This window comes from Cimex lectularius, unplaced genomic scaffold (genome assembly GCF_000648675.2).
Source record: "Cimex lectularius strain Harlan isolate CLEC.00 unplaced genomic scaffold, Clec_2.1 scaffold194, whole genome shotgun sequence".
NCBI classification, from domain to species: Eukaryota; Metazoa; Arthropoda; class Insecta; order Hemiptera; family Cimicidae; genus Cimex; species Cimex lectularius.
The window spans coordinates 134306-160680 of record NW_019392734.1 but is presented as its reverse complement, the minus strand read 5'-3'; the positions used below and the strand labels follow the sequence as shown (position 1 = coordinate 160680).

Sequence of the window (26375 nt, the reverse complement as noted above, 5' to 3'; positions counted from 1 at the left end):
ATATAGTATAATATTAATATATATATTTTATTGGGTCAAGAATAATAATCCCTGGAAACTTTAAATGGTTTACATTTATTTAAATCTGACTTTAACTGCCAGTATATATTTTACTTTTTTTTAAAGATTCAGTTTTAAATGATTGACTTTATCCACAAAAAAATGCAATCAAGTATAAGGATGGCCATAGATTTTAGTTTACGAGTTCTTATAAATAAAAGAGAATAAAGGCAACTGAGCAATAAAACATATAAAAAAGACCTTATAATTAAAATCACATTTGTACATACACTTTGTAGTGAACCAAACACAAAAAATTCATATAAATTATGTAGTGAAAGTTCAAGATCATGTACATCCTACTTAACTTAGTTTGGATTAAAATGTTTCTTTTTTTAAATTAAAACAAAAAAAAACAGAAAAGCACATAAAAAAGTTTACATGTCTTTAAAAGTACACAGCACTATCACCAATTTGCCCTTTTTGACCAATCTTTTGGAGTCCAATGTAGACACTTAGGGTCAATTCTAATTTTTCTCTTTTCCATCGCCTTCATGTGGTGGTCTATTGTCTCTTTGTTTAATGTGATTATGTATTGTCCATTATAATAATTTATTAGGTTCAGATTCCGGAGGGTTGATATGACGTCGTCTTTCTTTATGCTGGTCAGCTCCGAGATTTCTCTAGAGGGCGGAAAAAAAAACAAGAAACGTATTTGAACAGGCTCACAGACAAATCGGATAGGGAAATAAAATACTTACACTATTGTTATTTGAGGCCTTTTGTTATCTGCGTTTGGTTTTAGATTGACAAGAATTTCTAATATGGTTTGAGACCAGTAGCTCCTATACGACAAGAGTCCCAGGTCAGAAAGGGGTTTTTCAGGAGAACCCGTTTTACCCTCAAATTTTGACAGTTCATAACCTAAAATAATTAATTTATGAAATAATCATTTTATATCTTTATATAACAGTACCTGAAAGATTCTACTGATTTTAAATTAGTCGAACAAACGAATATTTACAAAAATTCTTTGAAAATTAGTTTCATGCTGATTCAACTTTGATTTACAAATTAGGATTAATTAAATGCAATTATAAAAATCAAATAATCATGCTGTCAAATGGACTCTATGAGGATTTTAAGAAAATGAAACTGTAATACTTACTAAATTCTATTAATAATTTTCCATATCCTTTCCTTTGGTATGGCGGCATCGTTAATATACAAGCGACATTGAATTCTGTCGGTTCTTTTTCTTTTGAAAAATAGCCTACTATATGGAAACCCCTATCATCCAGATGGGTCATTACATAGAAAAGAAAAGGGTCAGTATCGAAATATAGAGACTTGTGGTCTAAAAATAATTTCGCCAGTAGACACAGGTTCTGAGCGTAGACTTTATTTTTCCTCCCGTCGATTTCAAAAAATGATATATTCTGTTTACGATAAATTTCATTCCCAGGCGGATGCCTTACATTGCACTTTGCAAGGTGCCTTTCTAGACATTTTCTGCTTTTTCTGTATTTCAAACAGAATTCACAAATGTATATACAAGGTAAATTAATTAATTCCTGTAAAAAAAAAGTGACAATTTAGTTATTTCACTATATTGTGGTGTAGTTAGAAAAAAAAAGAAAGATATAACTTACTTCTGGATAAGGGGAAAAATACCAAGGGCGGATTTTATGAAGACCTAATTCTATCATTTCCACATTTTTCATTCTTGTGACCACATCGTCATTGTGCGCCACCATGGAGCCAGTCAGACATGGCACTGCTGGGCTAGGTTTTTCTGGAGGCTCCTAAAAACAAATATAAATTAACAATACAACACTTATTTGATTTTTGATTTTTTAAACTGACTTCTTTTTCTTCATTGTTTACAGGCGCTGTAGGTGTTAGAGGCGCCGTAGGGGCTTTCCTTTTTCTCGACATCTTTTTCTGTAATGCTGCCGCTAGGACAGCATTTCCATTTAAGAGTTCAGTATTGTTAACAGGTGATGAGGGGCGAGAGGAAACTGGTGCCGGTCCAATATTCCCCCCGCCCCCCGGCGCTAACTTTTTGTTTGGAGTGTTGACCCCACTTCCGTCCTTCCTTGGAAACTGGACTTTCCGAGTGTCCAACCTTGCATCTGTGACCCATTCGTCCAACCTTTTGTTGTCTGAAATTAACAGTTAGAAAAATAAACAATAAATTCCAAGCTTATTAAAAAATTAAACAGGCAAATGGGCTACTTACAATCGACAAAATGTACATAGTAGTGGCAAGTTCCATTTACTTCTTTGACACTGACAATTTCTGCAAGAGCTGAAAAACAAAAACAATTTTACAAAATCCATTTAAAAAAATATTAATCACCAAATTAGTTATGTTTTGAAGTTAGGTCATTTCTAATCATTTTAATCTGAAACACGCCTGACAGACCAACCCAGCAAGGATACGCATGCCAAGATTGGTAACGATCAAACTGTAGGCTTCTTCATCACTTAACAGACCACATGGGGAAATCTCAGATTAATACAAATGTAATTTAATTGGTCAACCTATTCTTATTGGTAAAAAATAAAAGTACAAAGTCTTCCTCTTCTCGTTAGGTTGTTGTCTGTGTTTCAACATTTTGCCATCTTCGCTGATCGGTCTGGTTAATTTATCGTTCAGAAGTGTTTGTTCATTTTACCAATTTTAATAATATAGGAGAAGATCAACTAATTTCATTTAGTTTGGTCACTTCAATTCATTTTGGTCGACTTCTCCTTGCTGGTTTCGTTTGCCAAATACGTTTTGACATTTCGCCATCTGCAATGTTGCCATTTTTTCACTGATTTTATCGCAAAGATGAGGTTTTTCCATTTTGCCAACTTCAATGATCATGGAGGCGATCAACGAAAATTTCATTTATTTTGGTCAATTCAAATCATTTTAAACTGCCGCTCTTCACTGGTTTGTCAGACATGTTTTCACATGTCACCATCTTTATCAGTGTGACGTGTTTTTCCATTTTGCCAGCTTCAGTAGTAGACACAATCAACTACTTGTTAATTACCTCTCAGACCTCAACACAATGTTTGAAAATATTAAAGTCAATGATTACTTACATAATAATGTGTTTTCATTAATTAGCTTTCACATTACTAACACCAGTGCTGCACATGTTCTAAACTTAACCATACAATGAAAATGTAATCTGTCTATATCCAATCATTCTAAAGTCCCTGTCCATGCAGGCTTTGGCATCTGAATTCTTGCAGTTCACCAACTTCAGTGGTGAGCTTACTTAAGGGTGATAGGAGTCAACCAAACTACTGTTTTTTTTGTTTTTTTTTACATTAAAATATAATCTAGCCATTTCCGTACATTCTATTATGCTTGTTATTGCTGGTTTTGGCATGCAGAGTCTGTGCATTTTGCAACCTTCAACAGTGGAGATAATCAATTAAAAATTTGATTTAGTTTGTTACCAATCATTACGGTCTCCCTATAATTACTGGTTCGGTTTGGTAGAGCTTTGACATTTTGCTATCTTAAATGTTGGTTCTAGCCATTTTTCACTAATTTTATAACTGAGAGGTGGCTTTCCATTAGGAGAGATGGTCAAACTAATAGTCCATTATATCACAGACAACGCATGAAAATATTAAAATCAGTGACTGCTTAAGCACAACAGTGCTTGCATGTTACAAACTTATAACCATACATGAAAATGTATTCTTACTACCTTCTGTCATTGTACTATTTATGTTCTTACTGGTTTTGACTCACAGACTCTTTGGTATTTCACTACCTTCAGTGATGAGCTTGATTTTGGATGAACCAAGGTACACGTTGGTAACATCGCAGACCTCATCACAATATTTGGTAATGTTTAAATCAGTGGCAATCATTTACATGTCACTCTACCTTCATCAGTTAGCATTTACACTACTACCAACAGTACTTGTATAACTAATGAACTATATAAGAAAATTTATCTGGCAATCTCCGATCATTCTAAAAGGCCATGATCCAGCCGGTCTATCAGTTATACCAAACTAAGCAGGTAGCCAGTGATCGAATGAAAACTCAATTATTTGCCAGGCTTATTGGCAGGCTTGTAGCAAGCACAGTAAAATCGGAACGTGAGTCATGTAGACTGAAAGGCAACAGCCACCTTTAAGTCCTTTTTCTGTTGCCCGAGCAGTACAGATAAATTTATTAACTTAAATTACTATTAAGTAATGTGATGGATTCGAACATATATCTGATGGAAGCGCCACTATATTTTTTTGTTTTTGGTATCTAAAAAGAAAGGTAACGGATATCCCGATAGAAATTAACAGCCAAAGCATCCCTTCTGGACCAATAGAAAAATACTTAGGAATAACCCTTGATGAGAAGCTGACATGGGCCCCGCATATTGATCAAACAATCAAAAAACTTAGATATCGGATAAAGCAATTAAAGTTCCTTATTTCTGAAAATTCAAAACTACCACTCCACTTAAAGCGCCTGATATATATTGTAGTTATACGCCCATGGGCATATGGATGTGAGATCTGGGGTTCTGCGTCCCAAATCCAAAGGATACAAACAATTCAAAGTCAAGTGTTCTGCATAATAACAGGCGCCCCCTGGTATGTAAGAAATGCCATACTGCACAAGGATCTTGAAATACCATCAGTTGCTGATATCATAAAAGAACGCTATGAAAAACTCCACGATTTTAATATGCACGCATGAAAACACGACCGCAAGAGCAGCAGCCAATAACATACCCCCTCCAAGACAGCAGCGAAGACTAAAACGGAAACATCACAGCGATTCCCTATGGTATGAAGTTCAACTGAGTGACAAAACACACCATTTTCAGTGCTGCATTGGCTGATTGTCATGAACGTTACAAAATTTAAAAAAAAAACAACCATATATCGTATTGTTTGATTACTATTGATTATGAATACAAATTTTGAGGATAGCCAATGGGCTGATCCCTCATAGCAAGTGTCATGTTATATTGTAGTGCTGTAAAGTTAGTGAAACTGTATACGACAGAAATGTTAAATAAATAAAAAATAAAAATTTAAAAAAGAGAAGGGGTCAATGCAGCTGATCAATTTGATATTAAAAAAAAAAGAGAGAGAGCTCAATAAGAAGCACTGGTTCTTTGTTTTTCGCTTCGGTAGTCCATCCAGTTGGCATTAAGTCACGACCAAAGAAATTCTCAGCATAAATACACAAGATCGAAGAGTTCTTCAGACCAGGTGGTAACCTTTCGTTTTTATTTCTCAGTTCCCCTTTTTACAGAGACTATTCTTTGTAAATACAATATTTTTTTCAATTAAAAAATAATAATTAAGTTTAGTAGTGATTTTTGTCTTTATTTTCCCTTCTTTTCTTCTTTTATATTACTTTTAAATCTCGACCAAAAAAGTAAAAGATTTATTTTTATTCCAATTAATTATCATTTTTAATTAAAGATCATTTTTAATTTTTTCGTTGAGATGAAAACGCTAGTGTCAAGATCGGGATTCGAACCCACGACCTTCGGCTCAATCCGCCGCTGCTCTAACCACTTGAGCTATCGTGACTTTGATCCCCTCGGCCACCACCCTATCATAACCTACAGCCGTTCGAATTTTTCCCTCTCTTTGCTATATTTTCAAATGTCATGTAATCGGGATTCGATTCTCAGCGACTTATGTAGTGGCCACGGGGAGCTATTAATGAAGTAATTACTTTTTTTAAATTATTAAATTAATCCATATTTCTTTAGTGGTCATAATAGACTATAGTTATTATTCTTTTCATATAAGGTTTTTGGTTGTGATGAAAACTTAAGTGTCATGAGCAGGATCCCACGGTTGTAGGTTGAGATGGGAAGTTGGTTTCCAAGGGGATTGTGGGTTCGAATCCCGCTCGTTTCAACCAAAAACCTTATATGAAAAGAATAATTAATATGGTCAATTATGACCACTAAACAAATGTGGATTAATTTAATAATTTAAACAAAGTAATTACTTCATTAATAGCTCCCCGTGGCCACTACATAAGTCGCTGAGAATCGAATCCTGACAACATTTGAAAATATGGCAAAAAAAGGGAAAATTTGAACGGTTGTAGGTTGAGGTGGGAAGTTGTTGTCAGAGGGGATTGAAGTCATGATAGCACAAGTGGTTAGAGCAGCGTTGAATTGAGCCAAAGGTCGTGGGTTCAAATCCTGCTTATGACACTAATTTTTCATCTCAACCAAAAACTTTAGATAAAAAAATAATTAATACGGTAAATTATGACCACGAAACAAATATGGGTTTATTTTTATATTTACATTTTCCTTTTTTTAATGCGAGGTCGTTAAAAAAATTAATGATAAATTAAAAGAAAAAATTCCTCACAGTAATTAAATTAATTAAGTACATTATTCTGTTAATAATTCTGGGTCAAATTGGCAGAGAAGCTCTCCCATATCAAGAGCACTAGCAATGTGTCACCCTAGTAAGAACCTGACTTATAGTAGGGTCATCCTCACTTGATTAACAATGGGCCATGCTAAGTTGTTCAATGTGTCCCACCTAATTGAGGAGTGCATCTCCTTTGCTCTGTATAGAGAGCATGTAGGTATGCATAGCGAGTACCTGGGGCCCTGTTCCAATTCTCGGAGGAAACAGGGTTATTTTATCGTATATGGTAATGATAATTTTGTGTCCCTTGTGTGCATGAGAGCGAATGTATTTATTGGCATGAATGTGTAGAGTGAAAGGGCTGATGGCGTAATATTGAGTACCCTCATTAACCCTCAATTAGGTTAGTTATATAATAGGTGTGAGTAATGATGGAAGAGTATCGAGTGTTCCATGACCCTGACTGAGGGAAAGGTATGTAAACGGATAAGAGTGTATTTAAGGGTAAGTGAGAGAGTTAGTGGATTTAAGGAATGCATGCATTGTGCGCTGAATTGACCTAACTGTTGTCACCACCCAGAGCTCCTTGGTTGTTAAGTCTGAACCGACTGGCCAGCCAGAAATGTACGGCCCCTTCAGTTCAACCGACCGCCAGTCATCCGGCAGACTGTTCAGGCTTAACAGGGCTGCCGGATCATGTACGGGGCACTTAATGTGCCTGTACTTATTCGTTTGGCATGCAGAGGTTCATCGTCACTTCACTACCTTACTTGATCCTGGATAATCAGAGACAACCAAGCTACAGGTTGGTAACATCGCAGACCTCATCACAATATTTGGAAATGTTTAAATCAGTGGCAATCATTATTTACATGACACTGGGTTCATTAGTTATTATTGGCTTGTTGCTAAACTCTGATACGAAAACATCCACGCGTTTATTTCGTTTTTCACGTAGTTTGTAATGTCTGGTATGAGTGTATGGATGGTAACAGTTAAAAGTTCAAAACTTGTCGAACACCGTTCACCGTTGTTGTTTACCATTGGCAACAGGATGTTTGCACGAATTATACATGGAATAACATTAAATAATGGTAATAAACCAAAAAAAGTTCAACTTACGCCACTCCTCGCCGTAACGCATTTTAACAGGAAGTCTACATCCTTCGACGAGAGAGGTCTGGAAGCAGAAAAACCAGAATTAAACCCGATGTCAAAATGCAAACTGGCCCGAATAACAGCCGGATAAATACCATAATAAACTATTAAAAAAATAACAATAAGTCCGCCAAATGCACTTTTTGTTTACAAGGAAGGTTATAAATTTTAATTAGCAAAATATAAGAAATTTTGCTTGAAATTTCCCTTTTCTCTTGGAATGGGCGGGATTCGCGGGTCGGGTCGCTTTTCCCCGTGAGATCCGCCGGCCGAAATTTTCCGCCAAACGGGAAAATCGCGGAAAGCACGGTTTTAGGTTATGAAACGCGGCCCGGAATTAAATTCGTCCCGGGTGGGAAAATCGTCGGGAGGAAAACGCCCGAGTTAACGGGGAATAAACACGGGACGGCGGTCCTTACCGAAAAATCGCAAAAGCTCTCTCCGTCTTCGCTCCCTTCTGTCGCCTTCATCTCTTCCAAGTGGAGCCGAGCACGTCTCAGCCGACTTCCTCTCGGAACGTTTATGCCCGAAACGGCATTAAACAACGTCCAAATAGCAAGTCCGGTGCTTAATTTTCATAGACGGCTTCGTTAAGTCCAATGAAGTAGAATCCGTGTCGTATCCTTCCATGGATAATGTTTTAAAAGAGCTTCATACTTGACACTCGAGATTTCAATGTTGCATTTCTGTTCAAATTTACACAAAATTTTGCAATCTTCACTCTCCAAACTCAAAAAAATATCTTTATTCTAGTAACGTTTATTATAAAAAGAGACTTTTTTCCATAATAAATCCATTCGGGCATAAAATCCAATCATCAATTTTTACGTTGCAACCGTGAGACTGTTTCTCAAGAAAAGTGACAGATTTTTTTCCCAACAAGGATCTTAAACTACCAGCCGTTTCAAAATTATATCTTTTTTCTAAAATTTAAAACAGCAATAAATATAAAAATAAAAGGGAGAACATTCCCCTGATGAAGACGAAATCGGAGGGAATTCTCAATTCTGCCCCTGCCTTGGTGCGGGGCGGATTCGTTAAAACGAGTAGCGTCGCGTGGTGCGGACTGTTGGTACTAGGCGGACCCAAATTCAAAAATTGACGGTTACACACTTACAATAAATTAAAAACCAATTCCAATAACAATAATAATGAATAAACCACATCGAGAATTAAAATATCACATATTCCTGCATAAATATTCCTTTATAAAAAGACAATTGGTTGACAATTTATTATTATTGATTATTGTTATTTGTTAATTATTATTATTTATTATTCATAATTTATTATTAACAGATAATTAATAATAAATATATACATGTACGTATATTATTTGGAGTGTGTATTAATACTGTGTCTTCTAAGATTGAGTTTTAGTTCAAGGAACTTGATTAGTAGTCCCTTAGTTCATCAAGGAAAAGATTAGTAGGTTTTAGGGGTTCAATCTCTTCTACAGTAACATTGTCCATCTTAAAACACTTCCTCCTGTGGGCAAGTGTAGCACTAGTTTGTTAGTAGGTGTGTTGGTGTTTCTTCTGCTTCTTTGCAGAATCTGCTTTTGTCATGTTGGGTTATGCCAATCTTCTTCAGTTGTCTATTTAGTTTGCTTAGTTATGTTAAGAATCCTGTTAGGATTTGCAGTTTTTTCCTACTTCCTTTAGTACATTTTATTACTTCTTTCCTTCTAAAGTTGTTAGGTGGTTCTGGAATTGTTTGTATCCAATGAGTGAGTTCCATTGTTCCCTCATTTTCCTTTTCCGATAAAAAAAATGTCCGAGGTGCTCATTCGGCCCTCCAAAGAAGAATGGAAGGAGGCGGCTAACATAGCCAAACCAGAGAAAATCAGGGATGAATATGCCCTTTACTACTACAGAAAAGGCAGGAAATATTAAGTCTCTGGTAAGAATCTTTAGGGCCTCTTTAACCTGGACATACCACTGCACGGAGGAAGGTGAAAGTGGTCTATTTGCCAAAAGTGGGTAGGGCCACAGATTAAAGACCTATCTCATCATACAGACTTATCAGTCTGTCATCGTTTATGCACACTAGAGATACTGATGGATTACCATATTAAGGACATAGCCCTGAAAACTAACCCACTCAGTGCTAGGCACTATGCATATCAGACGGGGAAGTCTAGGGACCTGGCCCTGAATGACTTAAACAGGCTACTATTAAATGACAAAGAAATAGCTTTGTCATTGTTCTTGGACATGGAACAACATAACAATGCCAAGACCAAATCTCTGACCTATGCGCTAAGTAAAAAAAGGGATCACAAAAACCCTAAGTCAATGGGTGAAAGAAAATCTAAAGAAGTGAACAATTTTATCTATCCTGGGCAACACTACTAAAAAGGGCAAGTACAACCAGAGGCTACCTTCAGGTTGGCGTTCTGTCACCCTTACTGTGGTCAGATGATCTCCTGAAAAGTTTATCTGACAAAGGCTTTAATTGCCCAGAATGTGCAGATGATCTAACAGTAGTCTAACAATAAACATTGGTTAAGATTGTGAATGAATTTATAATTAAATTTAGTTAATATTTGTGCATTCTTAGTAGGATTGAAATGTTCTGTGTGTGATGCAAGGATGAAATGTTTACTCTTAGATAGTTTTGCATTTTATAAATTTCCATCTTTCCAATAACTGTACAACGCAGAATTTGTTATATGGCTTTTTTTTTCAATACAATAGATTGATTTTGTAGTAAGTTGGTGATCAATGGCATTTTAAAACCTGCGTAACAGAGTTAAAATTCCATGCACAAATTTAGATTTGAATTATTAGGCCTTTTCAATTTATTTGTTTTGATTTTTTTAAAATTATAAGTGATGGTTACTGCTTGTGAATGAATTTACAATTAAATTTAGTTTAGTTAGATTTTTTTAATTCTTAGTAGTCTTTATTCTTGACACTTTTGGGAATAAACAAATCTATCTATGACTTTTCTAGACATGGAAAAAGCCTTTGATAATATGTGACATGACAGTCTTATGTACAAAATGAAGGTATTGCTCCTAGACCCTTGCTTCAAATTCATTGATACTTAGAAAGAAGAACGTTCACTGTAAAACACTGTACTGCATCTCTAAAAGCCATTATATAAAATCAGGTTTCACAAGGAAGCATCCTAAGCCCCTTTTTGTATCTTGTGTACTCATCAGTCTTTTCTAAATCGGATAGTTTAGTTATAGCCCAACTTGCAGAGATGTTGTGGTCCTATGCACTGCAAGAAACTCACCAGCTATACCCTTGCAAAACTTCATACAAATCTCTGAATAGTGTAAAAAGTGGAGAATAATAATGAAAGCTGAGAAGTCAAAACTGGTCACCTTCACTTAATTAAAAGATGTACAACCGCAAAAGATACCATAAATGGTAAAATAGTCCTTAACATTGAGTCTGTCCCTATCTAGGTCTTATACTGGACAATAAACTCACTTGCTATGAACATATCAAAGACATAACTAAATGCACCAGGTACCAAATTTTATGTTTAAAACCAGTGTGTGATTGTTAAATAATGTACCTATAATATTTTTGAGTACTTAATTAATTGATTAGTACATTCATTTATTGTTTTGTCCGTCTATGTACTGTTTAAAAAAGTGACTGTATTGAGTTACATTATAAATTATCCTGTCAAGAAGATTACAAGTGTCATGTTATTTTTGATTGATGACCACTTTGCTTAACTTCTGCACTCAAGTATAAGTATATTATTCTTTTGTTGTAAGATCTTGGTTGAGATGAAAAAGTCAGTATGATGAGCCGGATTTGAACCCACGACCTTTGACTTTTTCATCTCAACCAAGACCAAAAAGAATACTTAATTGAAATAAGTAGTTTGGTCAATTAGACTACTAAGCATAAATGGATTAATATTTATAAGTATATTGTTTATAGACAAAAAGTTATCGTAAATTAAAAATAAGTCTTCTTTTGCTTCCAATAATTGTAAGCAGAATTTATTATGTATTTTTTTCCACTATGCAAATATTTACATTTGAATTGTTATACCATTTTCAATATACTATATATTTGTTTTATTTTCTATTTATTTATTTTATTGTTAAGGCTTGTGAATTATTTGTTTTTCTGTTGGACATGTTTATTCTTTTAAAATGCTAATAAAAATTAATCTATCTATAACTTTCCTTATGTTTTTGCAATAAATGAAGAATTTGTTATACACTAAATTTTTTTCTAATACAAAAAATTGATTTTATAGGAAGTTTGTGTAAAACGGGGAATTGTTTCTAGCATTCATCACGCTGTTGGCATCTCTGGGATTGGAAATAGACGGAACTCTGGCGTCCTCTATCAGTAAAATCGTTGATAAGAGGCGATGAACGACGCTACGGTCTCGTACCATTGACTGGTATCGCTATCAGTCATCAGTGACTTCACCGTAGCGTCAAAAGTCGACCGAGGGCCAAACAAAAACACCAGGCGAGGGGAAAATTATGAAAACAACTGTTAGTTTAATAATGGGTGAGAGCTTTCGTGTGGAAAGGTGATTGCAGTATGACTGATAATCCTGGGAGCAACACTATCGTCTGCCAAGAGGTATTTCATGAAAATAGCGTCCCCTCTGAAGAAGGTGAATTTAATTTTTGTATTTGTTTTTTTCCTTCATTACAGATTCAATCCCATGTTAAATTTTTTATACAAAGAAAAAAAAATATGTGCAGCTTGAAAAAATCGTCAGCCTGTAAAATGTAAAACCGTTTCGTTTTGAAGAATTTTATTTTTTGGGTTTTTGCTATGTAAATATTTTGCCATCGGCCAAAATCTTGTTTTGATTTGAATCCAAAATTCTTCTAAATTTGAAAATTATCGAATTGCCAGGTAAGTGAGACGGTTTTGCTTTTTACTAAGTGAGAAAATATTTCAGTTGACAGACCTTAAATTTTATTGAATTTGAATATTAAACAGCATTTTCTTTTTAATTTTACAATTACCCAATCAAGATAACTGTAAAGAAACGGTTAAGCAAATGTCACATATGTATTGTGACAAAAAAAAAAATCAAACAGAAAAAGTTGGATTTAAACTTTTAGAAATTTAGTCTTAGTCTTAAGCATAAAATAGTTTTATTAGCATTTTTCTCTTTCATATGGTTTTTAATTTAAATACAATTGTCATCAAATTCATAGTTTAACTGATAGTTTTATCTTAGTCTTGAAGTTTTTTTCTTAAAGTTGTGTCTGAGGCCGTTAATGGATTGGAAATTATTGGACAGTTTATCACGTGAAATTGTGTACAAACTTCACACATGTGTATATGTTTGTGTGAAATTGTGTGGTTTTGTACGAAAGTCTTTCTAAGAGGGTGTTGTTGTTTGGTAATTTATACGTATAAAGAAATAGGTGATTACAAAGAAAGCTGGAAGTCGAAGGAATGCACACATAAACTACAAGAGAACAGTCTTAAACAACAAGAAAACAATCCTAAACAACAAGAAAAGAAAAGAATCCTAAACAACAGGAAAAGAATCCTAAACAACAAGAAAACAATCCTAAACAACAAGAAAACAATCCTAAACAACAACAAGAAAACAAACCTAAACAACAAGAAAACAATCCTAAACAACAAGAAAACAAACCTAAACAACAAGAAAACAATCCTAAACAACAAGAAAACAAACCTAAACCGGACGAAGAAGCAAAAGCAGAACAGAAAAAAAAGATGCCATGGCATTTTTGGAATATTTAATGTTTACTTCTAAGGATCGATCCTACCGCCTTTTGTACGGCTTGAACTGCTGGGAATACGTAGGTAATGAAATTAAATTTGCAGAGCTTATTCATTTGTGTAAAGTTTGAATTTTAACCATATTGAGTTGGAATTGGAAATTAAGACTTATCATGGTTTGCCACCAACACCTAAGTTGTTTGAGTCTAGGTTCAGCTCTTGAACAAGACGCTTTGGTTAGAATTCAACCCGAACATGTGCAGTATTTACTCCTAAATACAATCTTTTATATACAATTCACCCAAGGAGGGTGATTGCTTACTCGTTTTTCCTCCATCACCTTATTACACAAATTATACAACAAATCTAGTCGTAGCAAGGGTACTCAATATTTAACTTGAATTCTTCACAGACTCTATATTCTCACTTAAATATTCTAACTTACGTGCACTTTGGTCAAACATGATCAACTCCAAGTAGTTCAAAACAAATGTTTGAGTAGATGGACTCATATACTCTTTAACATCTAAACTATTTCCACAGACCTGCTGGCTGAAAATTTTATGAAGTCTTGCAAGAACAGCCCTCATTAATATATGTCAGATATTGTCAATTATACTCTGAGCTTGCTTCAATATAAAAAAAGACAAACACAAGAAATATGCTTCAATTTCTTCTTCAATCTTTCATAGAAGAGAGATAACACGTCTGTTTCCAGTGAAAATTGGGTCAGAGGTCATAAAACACAAGCAATATTGGATGACATTTTTACTTTACCCTTTATATGTAGCCAAAATTACTTCACCATGGAATGCAAGACTTTTATCAGCATACCGGACACACAAGGAAGCTTTTACCAAGATACTGGATCTTCCAATTTTATTTTCGTTATTAATTAAAATTATTAAGATTCTGGATCTTCCAAATTAAAATTAGTCTATTTTTTTAGCATTTTGTTTCAATTCATTGTCAGTTATTGTGTGACATTTGTCCTCACTCAGCTTAATATTTGTGAAATATCCCTCTAAAATATAATCACAGATTTAAATATGACAGAAAAGTTTTTTACACTTTTTTCACATTATATTAATTGCTTAGTGTAAACAGTGATACAGCTTATCACATATCAAGTTTCAGTCTTTATTAGCTAAAAAACAATTGGGATTTAAAATAATCTAATGTTCATGATAAAAAAAAAACTTATGGTTGAAATAAAAAAGTCAGTGTCACGAGCAGTATTCAAACCCACGACCGTTTGCTAAATACACCGCTGCTCAACCACCTGAGCTATCATGACTTTTTTATTTAAACCAATACCTTACATAAAGATTAATTAATTGAAAGAAGTTTGGCCAATCGGACCACGAAATATAATGGATCCAATTTATTACAATTTTTAAAGTTTTACACCGGTATAATTTCCGGTCTCAAAAATTGACAAATTGGATCCACTTTTTATTATTGTTTCTCTTAAATTTACTTAATATTTTCAACCATTTAGTTCTAGCTAGTTGACACAAGAAATTTGAATGAGAATTAGAGGAGATAGATTGAGGAGGAAATTTGGTTCCCTTTTTCAGCTTTTATACAATCCTGGGTTCAATCCACATAAATTGGAAGTGAACTTATGTGACAAATATATGGCGAAAGTTGGTCCAATCACCCTGAATCGGTTGTTCTAACTCCCATGTTAAGAAATTGTATACCCAGACCTCTTGCGTATTCTGTGCAGCCTTAAATTTCAATATTTTGTGTAGACTGGAATAATTTTCAAAAACGATTAACACATTGCCAATAGAAATAAAATTAAATTGTAATTTGATTGTTACCGATAATTTTGGCCTGCCTCTCCTTGCTGAGTTAATCAGGCATGTTTCAGCATTTCATCATCTTCAGTGTGTCTCTCATGATTTTGGGTGGACATCTTTTTTCTCATTAAACTCAGTGTAAGACAAGCTGAACATGACAGACCAATGCAGTGAGGATAGGCAGACCAAAATGATCATTAATGAACAAATTACACATTCATCAACCCACTGAACACAGGAGGAAATCTTAAAATTAAATAGTGTTGCAGTTTAATATTTAAAAAATACTTTTTATCCCTGGATTAGAATGAAATTTAGATTACAGATTGTTTTTACATTTTAATATGTAATTGCTTTTTTTGTGATATATTTGAGCCAGAAATTTTAAACAATATAAATGTATATTTGTCAACTTTGTCATATGTACAATTTAAAGGTGGTTAAAAACCTTTCTATTCAAATTAAGTTGTCCTAAAGATTTTTATATCAGATGTCGTATATAGCAGATATTTACTTCTAATTGCATTATTCAATCATGCAATACTACAAGTTTTTCTTTTCTAAAGTTTCTTCAAGTTCTTTTTCTAAACCTAAGATGAGCTTTTGTTGGTCTTGAATAAATAACAGGAAGCTTTCCTCTTTGTACAAACTCTTCGGAACATGAAATAATATTTAATAACATACATTTAGATTCTTATAAAATATATTATTTTGTAAAAGATTACTCACCTTCGTTGGTAAAAATTTTAAGCACTTTTAATCCATATTCAAAACAAGTTGATTTAAATTTTGTATTCTTCTGCTAACAGTACATAAAACAATTTTTCATGGTCCTTTTGTTAAATCTTATAGCATTTGTTTCAAGATGGTCACTTCATCCATCATCAAACAATGTAACTTCTTTAATTTTTCGTTAACAATTCAGGGGGAAAATTTTGATAAATTCATTCAACTCATACCAAGCAATCCTTTTTTTTTTTCTTCATTTCCACACTTTTGTTTTTTCATCAATAAGGTCACTTCAATGAATGCTAAGTAGTAGTTTAAAAAATATTAATTTGTTTTTAAAGTTAATAATTTTGCTTTTATTTTTCAGAGGTTATTGATTATGCCAAAAACATCGGTATAGATCCAAAATGTGAGCAACATCTTTTACCTATTGCTCTTAATGGTCTTATGCAACCATTGCCTCAAGGCTGGAGGCCATGGTAAGACTATTTTATCCCAAATTGCATACAAACAATTACAAAAAAATATAATTTTTTAGTTTTGATGTTAAACTCAATCGATGGTATTACTTCAATGACCTTACAAAAACAAGCCAGTGGGAGCATCCGTTGGACAATGTTTACAGGACCTTAGTGAAAAGGGGACGCTCTGAAGGTTATAGCTCAGCAGGTGGACAAATTTGTTAGATGTAATTTCGGTTATTATATTATTATTCCAATAATAAATTTTAAATTTCAGCCGAAGATGATTCAAGAATAATAAAAGAAGATTTGAAAAGCTTTGAAGAAGTATCCGATTTGCTCTCTTCTAAGAGTAATGATATGAAGCTTGAAAAAGCCCCTGCAGAAATGAATGTAAGTGTCTTTTGATTTTTTTGGTATTTTTGTTTATTTGTATTTTATTTTTTAAGGATTTTGATAAGGGTAAAGATGTCCAACCAAGGGCTCATCAACCGTTGCTCTTAAGGAGAAAGCAACTTCAGCACAATGTGAATCCTCATCAATTTTCACCTCTTCAAGTAGTAAAAATGATAAATAATACAATGAGAGGTTTGTAGGATCAAGAATCTGTACTTGTGCGTTGTGTTTAGTTATTCACTTTTTGTTTAAATTTTATTTTTAGAAAGTTCAATTGAAGATAAAGAAATAAAAAATGTGGTCACTGAAAACAGGACATTCAGGGTGACGCCAGCCAAAGTTGGTGACAGCCTAACTCGCTACTCCAGTAGTTCTTCTTTGTCGAAGGAAAACTCCAGTAAAACATTGCAGCCTTTGCGCAGGGCACAGACGCTCGATCCAATTCCCACTTTTATATCGACAAGCCCGAAAGCAGATCCTCCTATCAAAGGCATACTGAGAGAATCTTCGTTTTCAGGCCTTCCGAATAGAAACTTGGCTCGCTTGAATCCTATCCAAGGTAACTATTTCATACTATAGTGAACAATATTTAAAAAAAAACATATTTTTTGGCTTCCAAACTACTGGCGCTAGGGACTAATGCAAGAAGTCAGAGCAATTTTTCTCCTACAAAATTAAAATTCCCATTTTGTGATTCAGAACATTCTGAACAATTTTATTTTTGTATTAGGCGACACTCAAACTCCGCATGAAATCGAAGACGAAAAAAAGAGATCAGTCCGATTTGCAGATTTTGAACGCAAATCGTTAGATATAAAATTTCAGTTTTCTGATTCCGATGAGAGTATATCTGTAAGTTCAAGTATCACTTGTTTCGTGAACTACCGTATCCAACTGACATATTAAATTGCCAATTTTTAGGATGAAGAATCCGAATCTAGTTTCAATAATAAAGAAGAGGATGAAGAAATAGAAGATATAGCTGAAGACGTGGTAACAGAAGAAAAAGCTGATAGTAAGTACATAATTCTAGAAGCTTTTTGTGAACTTTATTTTCCTAGTTTATTGTCATTTCAGTTCAAACACAAACAAAAACATTCTGAAACTTTGCTCTCCTACTTGTACTTCATCACTAGAAAAAATTTAACAATAAAGTTTTTAAATAATTTTTGATTTTTTTTAATAGCAGGAAGTTTCTCTTTTTTTAAATAATAGGTAATAATATGTTATATAAAATAACTAAATTATTACAGCATCAACATGTAGGTTTTCCCCTTTTCAACTTTTAAATAATAAAATATGTTAATAACTTTTTTTTTTTAAATATAGCATTCATTTTGACATTTTCATTGATTAGCTTTTTCTTTCTTTTCAATAATTTTTCAGCTTGGAAACAGTTTAATTTAATTTTACAACAAATAAAAAACCACTGCAGACTATTTCACCTTGCTACGATTTGCTGTACTAAATAAATGAATAATAATAATAAATATTAAAAATAAACAAGAAGGTTGTCAAATTCATCAAATTGGCTTCAGCAGAGATCATATCAACCCTCGCACTTAGGAACGTACTTGATTATCATAGGAAACTGTTGTAATAATCGGCAAGAAACATAGCAATAAAATAGATTTGGAATTTTTGCCTAAGTACTGAAAGCATAAAAAGCATAAAGTAATAAAAATGCATTTAACTTTTCATTTGCCAAAGTATTTTCATAATTTAAAGATAATTACGATTACTTTCATTATGGTCACAGCAAAACAAAATGCTATTGGAAAAAATATCACAGTGTGACTGTAAGAGTTTTAAAAGTGTATGCCAATCCTAAACTTGTGATAAAAGAAATATATTAGTTTTATTTATTTATTTTACCCCAAAGTGCTAAGATTTTTTTTTCTCGTTAATGAGAAATCTGAAGACTGCAGGATAATTGTACGTGTTTAACTTAATATAATTAAAGAAATAAGTCATATGGCCTTATATTCTCTAACTTATACATATACATATGTTAGCAATTCTAATGTAAATAATCCATTTCCTATTTAGAGTATAACACCTCACATGCATAACACTAGCATAACTACTAATTCAGATTAACAATGCGAATTAAGCCATTCCATGCGTTTTTGTGAAGGATGTTATTACAAAACATAACATCCTTCCAAAACTTAATCCTTACCTAAACCATTAAAAGAAATGTAAGTTTCATATCTCTTATACCTCTATAACATATGTAAAATAAAAATGGATTGACTTTATCAAACAAAACCCTTAAATTTTATAAACACAGAAACCTCAAATTCAAAATTTTCAGTTAGATATTAATGTCAACATACATACTACTGGTATGATTACTGATCATCCTCTTGCACGCTTTTTAGGGAAAGCAGAGAAGTTGATAGAGCAGCTCAACTATTCGCAAATTGTTTCGAATACCAACAAGGAAGATATCAAAACCGACAAAGGCGTAACCAAATTAAGTGAAAAAATTACAAATACACAAGCTCTAGCAGTTCCGTTAGAAATTGAAAACTTGTCTGATGAATCAGAAAGTGTGAGCAATAATACAAACGATGATCAGATATTGAATAATGAAAAGATGGAAGTGGATGTAAAGTCTAATGAAGAATCTTTTCAAAAGCAGAATAAAATATTTGCTTCTCAGCCTTTGCATTCTCCATTAAAAAAGAGTGTCAATTCCCTGGTCAACAAAGATAATGTCCAAAAGGAGGAGTATCCCCGTTATGATGATGATAATGTAACCCAAATTTCATCCAATGTAAGCAAGAATGTCTGTCCCACGCCTATTGATCCTGAAATAGTTTCTTTACGTGATGCCATAACAAGTATAGTAGGAGGTGATAAAAAAACGTTTGATTTAGAAAGCATTATCAGTAACAAAAACACTGCAAACATAGAAGAAGACGCCGAGAAAGAGACTCAAGATAAAATAACTCAAATAAAATTGAGACAAGTACTTCAATTTTGCCTTCTTCTACCTTTATTGTAGTTGTTTTAAACACTAAAAAAATTTCAGGCTGAAAGGTTGAAACAATTAAAGGAAGAACTTGATAAGCAAGAAGAAGTGGAGAAAGATAAACTTGCTGAAGCGGCTAGTAATAAGTTGAACGAACTTAAAATGAAATTGGACATAGAGTTAGAAAGGAAAGAAAAGGAAATCAGGTAAATTTACCACTATAATCTATTTTTATAAATTTTATTAAGCATAAATAATTTTCAGAGAGGATTATGATAAAGATATGATCGAGATCTTCAGGCGGCTTGAAAATGAAAAAGCTATGAGAATCTCCATGAGAACAAACGAATTAAAAGTTAACGAAGAGAAAGAGATATCTGAGTTAAAGAATGAAGGCCTTAAGAGAATCCAAGAAGTCAAGACGTTTTTTGAAGTTCAAACTAAAGAAACAGAAGAAAAATATCAAAATGTATTATAACTATGATTAAAATTATATGCGATCAAGTATTGAAAAATTTTATATTTTCAGGAAGTAAAAAAACTTGAAGCTGTATTATCTCAGAGAATAGATCAGTTGAAAATTGAAAAGGAGGCAGAACTGAAAAGGATCCAAACCGAGTGGGATGATAAAATAACCGCAAATTCTGTTCAGAATAAATCAATTCTTGAGACCGCTCTCGCTAATCATGAAAAGAACATGAACACTCTTAAGCAGCAGTTCCAAAAGGAAGAAGAAGCCTTGAAGCGGATGCACGCCGAGCAGGTGGAATCTTGGAACAACAAACTTAAAAAGCTGAGCGACAAAGAGCCCAACAGCTTGTCTATCAATAGGTGAGCGACTTTTGTCATCCGTCAAACGATGATTTCTCTGTTTCAAATTCAAGTTGTGGTTTTTATCTTTCTAGGGACTTTGAAAAAATGAGATGTGAAAAACGTCTAATCGAGGATAAATACCGCTCATTAAAGGATAAATATCTTCAATTGAAAAGTGACATTGAGATCGCCGTCGAGAGAAAGCTTCAGAGCAAGAATCGCAAAAAGAAAGAAGATCACAAGTATGTTGATATGTCCTACAATCTGTGTTTTTAGTGATATTTCAAAATAAATAATCCATTTCTCTGTGATTCAGTTTTGAATGTTAACACAAAAAATAACACTTTTCAAAATGTGAATTTTGTCATGCTTGATATTATTATTAACAAAAGAAACAAAAACATCTGAGTTTGAATAGTATTATGTATGAAGCAATCATATGTAAATTGACTATGTAAAACAGGATACATAGTTTATCAATAATAAAAATGGTATTTTGCAATAAATATCTAATTAAGGATAATTAACTATACAGGCTGTCTCTGTATCGATGAGACACTAATTTTTCTGGAAAACAGAGGGTTATAGAAAGAAATTTAAATTGTAATCCCCCATTTTTTAATGCCACTATTGAGTATCAACTTTATTTTTTCAAATGAGACCTAGCAAGTTTTGATATATTCTCAAAAATGAGGGGTTTTTTAATATAAAAAATGACACCAAGAACAATTAAAGTAGTTATGAATGTGTGGTGATTAGTGACCGTTAATCATTCAGTGTTTTTTAAACCAAAATTTATATTAGGAGTAGAATTAATACCTAAAAGCCAATTCATTTATTTACTGTTCATTATTATCGTAATAAATGTATGAAAAGTTCAATTCATCCTTTTTTTATTTCTTTTTTTAAATTAAGATGCTACAATTTCCTAAGCAAGAAAAAGTGTGGAAAAGTAGTAGTGTGTGCATACACTACAATATCCTGTGCAGATATAACCAAATTTTAATAAATTTTAATATATTTTCTTGTGTATTGCAAGAAAGTTTGAGACTTGTTCTTTCAATAATCATCGTCCCTACATGAATCAAAGAATAAGATGCAGCATTAGCTGTTTTGATTTTTACGAATGAAAATCAACTTTTAAGAAATGTAGTGACTCTACTGGGTATTTCCAAAGTGTATACCGAGTTTCGAAAACTTACCGAGTTAAACTATACAGGATCTTTCCCGTTCAATGCTTGTGGCAAATCGATTATGAACGAACGATTAGTTTTGTACGGAAATTTTAATGGAGCAAATTCTTCATTTATTATCTCATATTCCTGAACTGAGTCCAGGAATTCTGTCCAAATCTACAGAATTTAAAAGTAGTTAAAATAAACAAAAGTGAGTAACAGGCTAATAGACTAGAACAAAATTGAAAGCGTCAAATAGTCTTTAAATGAAAATATCTACAGAAATCTACAACCGATGTAATTATTCTTGGTGTCATTCTTTATATTAAAAAATCTAGTTTTTTAAAAAGTATTAAAAGTTGCTTGGTCTCATTCCAAAAAAATAAATTTATACTAAATTACCTATTACTGTTATTGCTAAAAATTGTTTAAACCACTTATTTAAGTACTTGGGAAAAAGTATTAAGGGTTGCTATTTAAACTTGAGGACTGAGGTGGCCGAGAGGTTAGGGTGTCCGACTTGTATTTGCCACATTAGCGGTCCTAGATTTGAACACTGGCAGAGCCCATGAAATAGTTGGACCTTAATTAACTACAGGAATTACTTTATTTTTAACTATTTTCTATAACGCTCAGTTTTTGAAAAAAGTAGGTGTCGCATTGAAATAGAAACTCTCTAAATAAAATTATAAATAAAAATTATATAAATTTCTTCAACTTATTCAATTTTTAATTAAATTTCTATATAACAAATTTAAAACATGACATTTCTTATTGGAAAAATACAATTAATTTTCCAATATACTACTGACCATTTCTATATAAATGATAACTGGTAAATATTATTTAATTACCAAGTAAGAAATAGTACTTTTAATGATAAATAACATTCACACAATTTTCAATGAGATTTATATAATGATATTAGGATAAAATAAAATTTATAATTATTCTGCCACCTCCTTTAACATTAATAAATAAATCTGATCAATGATTTATCTGAAATTGAAAGGTTTGGCTGAATCATGAATTTCCCTCTTAATTTAAACTTAATTTTCCTTAATTGATGAATAAGTGAAACTAAGAATTCTGCAGTACTTTTTCACTGTAACATCCTAGATAAGCATTCACTTAAATTGAACTTTATTAAAGAATGTTTTATTATTTATTATCACACAAATTCATTATCAAAAGTAAATTATTTGAGCAGACGAGTGCAACCTTAACATCAATAACAATAAAAAAATAAAATAATTTAAATTAATTATACATTTTATCTAAGCTCTTGGTTGAAATGAAAATATGATTAATAATAATTAATCCGATCAATTATGACTACTAAATACATCTATGGAATAATAATAATAATCCATTATATTTAGTGGTCTGATTGACCAATTAATTCTTTCAATTAATTAATCTTTTTATGTAAGGTCTTAGGTGAAATGAAAAATGGCAAAAAGGAGGGAAAATTTGAAAGGTTGTAGGTTGAGATGGGGAGTTGGTGTCTGAGTGGATCGAAGCTCAAGTGGTAGAGCAGCTTCGTATTTAGCCAAAGGTCGCTGGTTCGAATCCCGCTCTTGACGCTGGCTTTTTCATTTCAAACAAGACCTTACATAAAAAGATTAAATAATAATAATGTAGACAAGTAACAGTATAACATAGAACATTCTGATTTTGAAATCTTTAATCTTTTTTTTAAAGTAGTTAAATCAATATTTCTATTGGATTCTGCAGGCACCAGCTTGATAAATGTGTAAAAGAAAGCACATGGTACATTCCACCAAAAATAAAAATAGTTTTTCTTTTTTCTGCTTTTAGTCAAGAAAAGGAATCTCAGGACGAAAAAGGGATTTCAGAAACTAAAACTAACAACAAAAGTAAAAACAACAATCTTGAATCCGATGCTACAAGCGATGAAAAACTGCCTCGATTTAACAGAATACCCAAAATCAATACGGACCAGCTAAATTTAAAAGAAGGGGCTGAAAACGATCCATCCTCCGATGACCAATACACTTCGCTTTCCCTTACACTGCCAAACGAGGAGCACAGAAGTCAGAGTATCAGTCCGAACAGAGCGGACAGGAGAAAAGATAAAAGCTTGGATAGAAAGAAACTCAGCAGAATGAAGATCAACCTCGACGGCAGAGACCGTCAAGGCAATGTTTTAGATGACGTAAGAAGTCAGCTAAAGGAATTGGAAGAAATTGAAGAGCAAATTCCAGCCAATTCTCAAGGCGATACTTACCTTCGTTACCCCTTTCATGGGCATGGTAATTTATTTTTTCCTTAAATTTTTATCATACAGCTTAATTTAAATCTATCTTTTAGGCCTCAGTAATAGTGCAGAAGTAGATTTTTATCGTCATAGAGTTATTGTTGAACAAGAAGCTGTCCGTGCTGCCAGGGAGTGTTTGTTACAGCAAAAACGTGAACTTGACGCCAGGCAAAGTATTTTGAGGTCTAATAATAATACAACAATGCAACAACTACAACAGGTAATTTTTTATTTATTTATTTATTTTTTAAATTCTAAATTACTTAACTTTCAGCAAGAGAGAGACTTAACAGAAATGGAAGTGTCTCTCTACAGGACAAAAGCCCTCTTAGGCGAAAAGATGATCCGCCTTCGCCTTCTGGGACAGACTTTGAACAGGATCATAGATGATTTTCCAAACAGCCAAAACAACACCAACACTCAGAAAGATAACGCAATAACTCCAACTTGTACCACTTCCCCTGGTGAGTTTTCTGTTTTGATTACACCAAAACAAGATGAAATTACACTCCTTAAATTTTGTACAAATATAAAATGAACAGAATAACGGACCAAGCTCTGAAGGAGGCGCAATGTAAACATGCGCCTGACAGGCAAAACTAGTGAGAATAGGAAGACAAGGATTATTTAAAAAAATGATCATATTTGCACCTTGCAGACCACAATATTTTGTAGTTTAAATCTTTGTTTTTATATCCTCTGTTCAGATCGAATCTTTTGCGGTTCTTTTTGAATGATATTGATCCCAGCTGTCCATGGTATTTGATTTTTGGGCTGAATACTCCTTCCCCTATACCTTCTAGATCTTCTAGACAATGTTGCAAAATGAGTTTTTCCCCATTCTCACTCACTTTTTTTCAAATTAGGTGAGTCTAGAAATGTTTTGGTTTATTCCCTTGGCACCATGAGTATTGAATATTCCTTATCATGATCGTTCTGTTCTTTCATTTTTTTTTTCTTTTTGCTGTAGTCTGTTTATATATTTTAACCAATTTGAAATTGTCTTTAACAAATGACATTGGGTTCAATTTTTAAGCAATATAATCTAGAAAAATATAAGTAAATATTTTTTCAGGAAATTGTTCTACTGAAGGAGTGCCGTTTAATGTACTTCAAAACTTAGAAAACATATATTCAGAAATAGGAGAGCTTCAAACTCAGATTAATAAACAACAATTGGATGGTAGTAGAGCAGAAATTAATCAATAATCACGGCGTCGATTTTAAAACGAAGTTTTTTCAAATTTTCAGTTGGGATGGCAGAGCCGATTACAACTTCCAACTTATATTTCAAGATACCTTCAGGTAAACCTTTAAACAAGACTTTCAGGCGGGTCCCTTCAAACAGGACCGAAATAGAAACAAGACTCCACGACATCCAGGATTGGCTTCAGAAAACTGCCCCTAAACAGCACTGATTATAATCAGTTACATAATACTAAAATTGAAATAGTTTATTTTGTGGGATACAACTATCAAATAGCTTGGACTTTTGTTGATAACAGTTTTAATGTTTCAGACAATTGTTTAATTTTTTTTAATAAGATCACACAAAAAAAGAAAAAAAAAGTGAAACGTATACAAAAACATTTGATAATACGTCTATGTTGAAAACAGTTCTTCCAGTCTAAGTAATTTTCAGAGACTCTTTTATTCAATTAGATAAATGTAAGATCAAGGGATCATTGAGTATTATATACAAGTTAAAAAAATACTTGTAGATTACAAATAATGATACTGATCGACTGAATATATAGCATTTAGCATTGATGTAACTGTCAGAGCTCAAAATTCCTAGCTTGATTAAATAGACTTGTTAGTCTTATAAAAATTAAAATTAAAAAAAAAAAAATGAGGGAGTTTCTATACAGTAATGCTACAGTTGCTACGGCGACAGTAATCTAACTAGAAGTAATGTAATTCAAATCGTCTTAGGTGATGTACTGAAAAGGACATTTATGATCACGATTTTAAAGAATGTTTTGACCATTCAATGGTCCGAATCCATGCAATGACCCAACTATTGTAATCTCATTCTAGTCTAATTTTTTGTTTGTTTTATATAATCGAATATTAAAAAATTTAGCTTCTTGCTTTTACTGAGTCACGATAGTCTTTCTTTTTTTTAATATGTATATTTTCATATTTGTTATTTATTTGGCACAATTTGTACGTTTAAATTTTTCCTCATGACTAGGCCTTTGGAAATTTACAGAAGACAATCAAACAAGAGTTACGCCCAATCGGCGATGTGATAATGCTGGATGGTATTAAAAAAATCGGCAATAGAAAATGTACCACGATTGCCCTGCTTTCCCCTAATGCTAAAAGCCAAATGATTTTTTTTTTTTTAGAAAACGTTACCACAATTCTGCTTACTGTTTTGGCCTATAATTATTTTAGGTGTAATCGTTAGGCAATATGAAAACCCAGCAATAAATCGATTGCCCCTTATATATGTAATACAATATAAATATATAATGTCAGTAATGTT

The 26375-nt window shown here is 32.8% G+C and overlaps 2 protein-coding genes across 8 annotated transcripts; one reads left to right on the top strand and one right to left on the bottom strand.

Annotated features, from left to right (window-relative positions):
- Nucleotides 1–249: 249 nt before the first annotated feature.
- Nucleotides 250–8526, bottom strand: LOC106661094 (histone acetyltransferase Tip60). 2 transcript variants are annotated; one of them, XM_014384254.2, is made up of 8 exons: nucleotides 7956–8526; nucleotides 7501–7558; nucleotides 2243–2311; nucleotides 1867–2165; nucleotides 1653–1805; nucleotides 1169–1574; nucleotides 762–924; nucleotides 250–683 (listed from the first exon to the last, which is right to left on the bottom strand). In XM_014384254.2, the coding sequence occupies exons 1-8, from the start codon at nucleotides 8004–8006 to the stop codon at nucleotides 467–469; spliced, it is 1416 nt and encodes a 471-aa protein (XP_014239740.1). In that variant the 5' UTR covers nucleotides 8007–8526; the 3' UTR covers nucleotides 250–466. The 2 variants fall into 2 exon arrangements, with proteins under 2 accessions (XP_014239740.1, XP_014239741.1); XM_014384255.2 differs by lacking the exon at nucleotides 7956–8526 and adding an exon at nucleotides 7632–7914.
- Nucleotides 5140–26375, top strand: LOC106661093 (centrosomal protein of 164 kDa-like). Of its 6 annotated transcripts, XM_014384249.2 has the most exons (19): nucleotides 5141–5241; nucleotides 11773–12144; nucleotides 16143–16254; nucleotides 16314–16444; nucleotides 16514–16629; nucleotides 16686–16824; nucleotides 16898–17191; nucleotides 17363–17484; nucleotides 17554–17647; nucleotides 19017–19609; nucleotides 19673–19818; nucleotides 19877–20081; nucleotides 20142–20443; nucleotides 20518–20667; nucleotides 23422–23876; nucleotides 23935–24101; nucleotides 24156–24345; nucleotides 24957–25064; nucleotides 25133–26375. In XM_014384249.2, the coding sequence occupies exons 2-19, from the start codon at nucleotides 12069–12071 to the stop codon at nucleotides 25297–25299; spliced, it is 3567 nt and encodes a 1188-aa protein (XP_014239735.1). In that variant the 5' UTR covers nucleotides 5141–5241; nucleotides 11773–12068; the 3' UTR covers nucleotides 25300–26375. The 6 variants fall into 6 exon arrangements, with proteins under 6 accessions (XP_014239739.1, XP_014239735.1, XP_014239734.1 ...); XM_014384253.2 differs by lacking the exon at nucleotides 11773–12144 and having other exon boundaries at nucleotides 5140–5241; XM_014384248.2 differs by lacking the exon at nucleotides 5141–5241 and having other exon boundaries at nucleotides 11702–12144.